Raw genomic sequence first — 6,834 nt, forward strand, 5'->3', positions numbered from 1 at the left:
CCGGCGCCGGCCTGAATTGTTGCAAAGTGTCCGTCTCGTCAGTGCGCCGTTCGGTTGCTTTTGTCCCGCCAGTAAGTGAAATCTAAAGACACGCAATTTACTAGGATGTAAAACGGAGACATTTTTTTTTGCTTTCTAACTTTATAAATGATTTTTTTTTTTTTTTTTGGGGGGGGTAATATTTGATAGAATATAATCTTGTGTATTTCTGGACATCAACAGAAATAACAAACCGTAAATCCAAAAGCGCTTTCACTACGAGGGGCATCTTTGTTGCTGACGCTGCGACGGCGAGGTCACCTTGGTCACCGGCACTTTAGCTGCGTCGGATGCTGCTGGTTTCTGTTCGCTGCGCCGCCGCCTCCCAAAGTGACCTTCTGAAAAGTCTGCGCGGCCCTCTGGATCGGAGCCGCGTCACCTACGTCGTGCCGAGGTGGGTTCCCCCCCCCCCCCCCCTGATATCATGTCGGTGTCGGAGTTCACAGCTGTCGGCAGCACGGTGTGAAGTCACCTTCTTTTTGTCTTTTTTTTTTTTTTTTTATTCGACCTTCTCCTTTCCTGTTTCTTTAAAAGCAAACAGAGAGCTGGTGTCTCCCCGCTGTGTCCTCAGACAACCCCCCCCCCCCCCCCCCCCCCCATTTCCCCTCCACCGCGTCTCCCCGTGGTCATCCCGTTTTAACAAAGCAGGGACGGCTCTATCGCAATCAGCCGGTCCGGGGGGGCGGAGAGAGAGAGGGGGGGGGGGTGGGTGTTTCCAATAGACTGCGCCGGCGAAGCGGGTCGCCGCAGGAGAACCTCGCCGATCGATCCGCCGGGCCGATGAGCGACCTGGCGCGATATCCCACAGCAGCGGGATCACGTAACCGCCCGGTGTGCGAACTGTGTCACGCTGAGGCAATAAGCCAATAGATATGCCCTAATAATAATAATAATAATAATAAAAATAATAATAATAATAATAAGCGCGTCCAAAGGTTAAGCAGAGGTGTCCTGTCAGCGAAGGGCTTTTCAGATGCTGACTGTGTAAACACGGCGAAACCCGTCCGAGTCCAAAGCCGGGGGACCTTTGCACGCGTCATCACCAATATCGCAAATCTGACTTCCTGTCGGCTCCCCGCGGGCGGACAAAAAGGGACAAATGTGCAACAACAACAAAAAAAAGGACACGAAGCAGCAAATAAAGGTCGGATAGGAGTTTCCAACGTTAATGTACAACTTAATAACACAGCGGCCTCCTTGTTGCAAGTCAGAGATTTTAGGAATTTGTGACTTGATCTCTCCCACGTGGTGAAAACAGAAATGTCAACAAAAGCAGGCGAGTTGGAAAAAAAAAAAAAAAATGGCTGCAAAATGATCACCGCTGACAGTTTTGCAATAGAAGTCTGATTCAGCCGATTTGACTCGTCGAGGAGCTTTCGAGATGTCACACTTTGAGGTTTTAGGAAATCGGGACGCGAATCGTTCACTATTTTGCCGTTTTAAAAGTCCGAAGGACAAACTTATTAATCAAGAAATGAATTGGCAGACTAGTGGAAAATGAAAATAATTGTTGGTGACTGTCACAATGGGTCGGTAACTACGGCGTAGCAACCGCTGTGATGAGCAATGAGCAGCTTCAGCCTGCCACAGCAGAGCAGCATAAAAGCTGTTAATGTTTAATGTTGGCTTCGTGTCGTCAAGTTTTACATTGACCGAAGTAAATCTTCAGTCACATAAACGTTGGACAAAAGTGTGTTCATTCCCAGAACAATTTCTAAATACCCATTTTCAGTGTTTGTTCCTGTGCTTTGATGGCAAATTTCAAAACCTCACTTATTTCCGTAGAAAAGAGGGTGTCACCTTTTGGTTTTAAATCCTCCCCTGTGTTCACTTTATCGAACGATAATTATTATATTACATTACATTTAGCTGACGCTTTCATCCAAAGCGACTTACAACACTGACGGTTCACCATCGGGAGCATTTTTATTTATTTTTTTTAGGGTTGAGCGTCTTGCTCGGGGACGCGGACGGGAGGCGCTGGGGATCGAACCGCCAACCTTCCGATTGGCGCGCAACCCGCTCTGCCGTCTGAGCCACAGCCTCCCCTACTTCCCTCTTTCCGTCTGTTTTTGATAGAATCTCATTTATCACTTTTCTCTCTCGCGACGGCTCTGGAAACACGCCTGACACTTTACGCGCCAAGTCACTTAGATTAAAGTCAATAAAAAGGGATTTTCTAAGTGTGCGTCGACAATGTAAAACACATTGTAAAGATCAGGCTGTCAAACTTCTCAGGGAGGGGGGGGGGGGGGTGATGTGGTTTCTGATGTACGCTCCGAAAATACCACAAAAAAAAAAAAAAAACGGAAGATGCATATTGAGCGTAGTAAAAACGGAAATCTATACAATATGGAAATAGTGAAAGAAAAAAAAAAGAAAAAAGAGGTGTGGGGAGAGAAGGGAAGGCATGTGACCCTCGGGCGAGAGGGGAAAAAAAAATACAAACCAAAATATTCTTTTGCGGTCCATTTAAAGGAACAGTTCGATGTTTTGGGAGAACCGTTTCATCGTGCGGAGAGTCAGATGAGAAGATCGCCCGCACTCTCACGTTGGTACGCAGGCTGTTAAGCTTCAGCCGCGAGGAGGAACCCAAGATTTTCCACGTTCTTTCATTTTCTCATGAATGTTATTACTTTTTTTTTTTTTTTACAATCATAAATGTCACCGGGGAGAGTCGGTTGAGCTCGCTCTCTCGTAACGGCCATCTTTTTCTTAACGGGCCCGGTTCTGTCGAAGGTTTCTTCCCGTTAAAGGGGAGGTTTTTTTTGTTTGTTTTGTTTTGTTTCCCCTTCCAGCTGTCGCTCACGCGGGGATCGTCGGGTTCTCCTGCACGATGTTGTAAAGCTCCGCTGTCGGGACCGCGTCGAGGGCCCTGAACTAACCCGTCGTGTTGCGATTCGGCCCCACAGAAATCGTCCGATGTTCCGACTGAACGTTGAAGCATTTCCTCTCGCAGTATTCAAAGAAAAAAAAAAAGCGTTTGACCCAGTCCTGCTTGGATACGCGAGAAGGAGAGTTTCCCCGAGGCGACGGTGAAGAGTTGGTATAAGGGGGTTTGAGGGAGGTCAGCTGGTCCATCGCTGTGGCCCAGTTCCTCGCATGAAACCCTTGTTCCTTGTTTTGGGAGAAATGCGCTAATCCCCGTGGACCCACTCTGGGCCCCCAGCCAGCCTTTTGAAGACAAAAAAGAGCCCCCCCTCACCCCCTCCCCCCCCCCAAAAAAATCGGCTTTTGTTCTTCGAACGAGCTTTTGTACTCCTAACCTCTCTCCGCGCTGGTGTTTTTACACGGCGGTTACGATCCATTGTGTAAATCGTTGCCGGTCCGACACGGTTTCCTCCCGGGGCGTCGTACAGCAGAAGATATGTACGCACCGGCCTTATCGGCTACGCGGTCTTTGAACTCGGCGGCGCGGCGCTGTTTGCCGTCAGTGTTTTTCGTTGGACGCGCGGCGCGTGACGAATAGAGCAAGGGGGGGGTGGGGGGTGGGGGGTAGGATCCGACCCCGCTTGGGCCTTCTGAAACCCGACACCGCCAGCCTGTGTGTGTGTGTGTGTGTGTGTGTGTGTTTTGTCAAGCTGCAGGATTTGGAAAAAAGAAAGCACACGATGTAGGCAGTCGGATGATAAAGCTATACCTTACATAAGAAACCCCCCCCCCCCCCCCCCCGGTCGGTCGGTAAACGGCACCGACCGGAGGAGGGAAGGCCTTCGAGCCTGAAGCGCTCCGCGTTCCCAATTTAATCTTTCCGATGCCATTCGAGCGGTTCGCCGCCCCGTCCTCAATCCAACTACGGCTCCGGCGCCGTATTTGCAATTAAAGTTGGTAATGCTTCCGAGATTTTCGGTCCCGGTGGATTTTGGCCGAACGAACGTGCCGGTCGTCTTCTTTTTTTTTTTTTTCTTCTTCTTTTTTTAACCTCGTTGCGTGCTCGGGAGGATGCGCGAGCGTGTTGACGTTGCACCTCTTCAACTGCCATCTCGCTCTGGGTCTAAATGATTTCGCTTGAAGCCGGCGCGCCGCCGAGGTTCGGGGGGGAAAAAAAAAAAAACGACCCTCGCGCGTTCTCCCCGTGCCGGCTTCCTCCCGCCATCCAAAACAAAAACAACAACAACAACAACAACAACAACAAAAAACACGCGCGTTAGGTTGATTGGCGATTCTAAATCGCCCGAAGTCAGCTGGGACGGGCTCCAACCCTCCCCCCCCCTCTCACCCCACCCGCTTCGACCCCGTTCGGGATAAAGCCGGTATAGATAATGGATGAATGGACGGCTGTTTGAAAACGGATCTGCTGACAAAGACGCAGAGACCGACTGACCGGCGGCTGCGGTTAGCGCTAACGGTGACAAAACACGCTTCCCACTGGCTTCTTCTTCTTCTTCTTCTTCTTCTGCAATGAAAGCGCCACCAGGCGCTTCGTTCAGCCCCGGACGCTTTAAAGGTGAAGCGGGGTTGGGGGGGTGGAGAGGGGGTGGGGGGGGGGGACGTTCAGCTCGCATTAGCTGTTAAGTTAGAGGTCCGTTTGGGGGGGGGAGGCCGGTGTCAACGCAGCCGAGTTGTCGGGGGGTCTCGTAACAAAAATTGCCGACACTTCACGAAACGGCGTTCGATCGATCCTTCAGTAGCCGACGAGCTGCTAAACGTGTCCCTGTCCCGTCCCCCCCCGCCCCCCCCCCCCCGCACGTTCCTTTCTCTGTGTCTCACCGCAGATCCGCATCTTGCTCCTTCGGACGTCAAATCGGCGAGCGGGATGGTCAGCTCGGGATCCCCGGAGGAGGGGCCCCCCTCCCCCCCTCCTCCCCCTCCGCCTCCCCCCGCCCCCGCCCCTCCCGCTGACGGCGCTGTCGCGCTGGTACCTCTACGCCATCCACGGCTACTTCTGCGAGGTGATGTTCACCGCCGCCTGGGAGTTCGCGGTCCACCGCAACTGGAAGTTCCCCGGCGTGACCAGCGTGTGGGCGCTCTTCATCTACGGCACCTGCATCCTCACCGTGGAGCGCATGTACCTGGCGCTGCGCGGCCGCTGCCCCGTGCTGCTGCGCTGCACCATCTACACGCTGTGGACGTACCTGTGGGAGCTGGGCACGGGGCTGCTGCTGCGGCAGTTCGACGCCTGCCCCTGGGACTACTCCGAGTTCCGCTACAACTTCATGGGGCTGATCACGGCCGAGTACGCCGTGCCCTGGTTCTGCGCCTCCTTCATCGTGGAGCGCCTGGTCATCCGCAAGACGCTGCGGCTGCGCTTCCACGAGGGGGCCCGAGGACGGCCGGACCAGCCGTCGGTCGGGCGCCGGCGGCGGCGGCGGCGGCGGCGGTGGCGGCGCCTCCTCCTCCTCCTCTTCCTCTTCCGCCGGGGGGACTTTGGGTGGCGCGAGGAGGCGGGAGAGGAGCACGGGGGCGGGAAACGACGCCAACGGCTACCTTTGAAGGAAGGAGCGGGTCCGGGCGCGGGCGGCGGGGGCCGCGATCTGGAACCGGCCCGATCGCGCCCCCGCTTCGCGCCCTCTCCGACCCTCCCCCGAGCCGACTCGTCACACCGCGCCGGTCCCTCCCGTTGTCGACCGGGTCGGCGCGCGGAGGTTGTAACGGGTGTCAGAACGGCCGGAAAAAAAAAAGCAAAACGCCCGACTTTTGGGCTTCAAATCGCTCGCCGTGCCCTCCGCCGTTAACACCGGGGGGAGGGGTCGGGGGGGGGGGGCGCGGTAACTCCACGCCGCTGCTGTTTTACCGCACCTCATAACGCACTCACCCATTTCCTCGTGGGACAGGACCTTAAAGGAGGTCTCGAATGACCAGGATTAGACTTTCCGTCTCTCCTGTCCCACAGACTTCAAACAACTGGGGATTTAAAAAAAAAAAATAAAAAAAATAAATAAATAATTGCAACGACCAGTGTTATTGTCTTATGATTGAACATTCAGAGCAGCGTCTCTGTTCAAGGGCACATCAGTCAATAGGAAAGCAGAACGCTTGCTGCATAGAAGTCATAATAAAAAAAATAAAAATTTAAAAAAAAAAGTAGCTGCGGTTATGAAATTTTAAACTGTACATAGTGTCCTTTAATATTATTCCAAGTACTGTAGTAAGGTAGCTACAAAAGGCTCTTTCAGATCAAACCGTCCACCCAGAAGCGAAGCGCCGCGTGTCCGCTCGCGTCACGAAGAATGTTTCTTCTCTGCGGTTAGTGAATACCCACAATGCCTGAAAAAAAAAAAAAAATAATAATAATAATAATGCATGATTAAAATAAAATCGTCTTCCAGTATACTGTAGATTGTTACCAAGCTCGTCCGGCGGCCACGCCGTGGGGCGTCTCCTGAATCGGTCGGCTGGATTTCAGGGTCGATGGCCGGTTTTTTTTTTTTTTTTTTTTTTTTTTTTTGTCTCCTCCTTGAAAAAGCACGTCGAAGTGTCCTTTTGAGCAAAGACGTGGGAACCCGAGCTGCTCCCGGTGAGCAGGTCGTGGCCTTGCATGGTTAAGCTTCTCCGCCATCGGTGTGGTGAGCGCGTGTGTGTGTGCGTGTGTGTGTGTGTTTATGGGGCGCTAAATAAATGCAGTCCATTTACCATGATAGCAGGGACACCTTTGTGTTGACGGTCATGATTATTAGTCGTGACCGTCAGCATGGAGTTAATGATGTATAAAAAAAAAAAAATAATAATAATTGTGAATCACTGTCTGCATGTCCATCTGTGTGCTTCGATGTAGTCTCGGATATGCCAAAGGTCACGCAAGCCTCGTTTCTTTAATTCTCACTCGAATGACGTGATTTACCTGCGGGAACACAT

The 6,834-nt window shown here is 52.4% G+C and overlaps 1 protein-coding gene across 1 annotated transcript; it reads left to right on the forward strand.

The window, feature by feature from the left end:
- Nucleotides 1–463: 463 nt before the first annotated feature.
- tmem229b (transmembrane protein 229B) lies at nucleotides 464–5,568 on the forward strand. Its single transcript, XM_069152861.1, is given in 3 exon segments — nucleotides 464–499; nucleotides 4,755–5,297; nucleotides 5,299–5,568. Coding segments are annotated over 3 exon segments (753 nt in total). The 3' UTR covers nucleotides 5,473–5,568.
- Nucleotides 5,569–6,834: the final 1,266 nt, after the last annotated feature.

The sequence above is a fragment of the Embiotoca jacksoni genome, unplaced genomic scaffold (genome assembly GCF_022577435.1).
Source record: "Embiotoca jacksoni isolate LCO1_2020_lvr unplaced genomic scaffold, fEmbJac1.0.p SCAF_18, whole genome shotgun sequence".
NCBI classification, from domain to species: Eukaryota; Metazoa; Chordata; class Actinopteri; family Embiotocidae; genus Embiotoca; species Embiotoca jacksoni.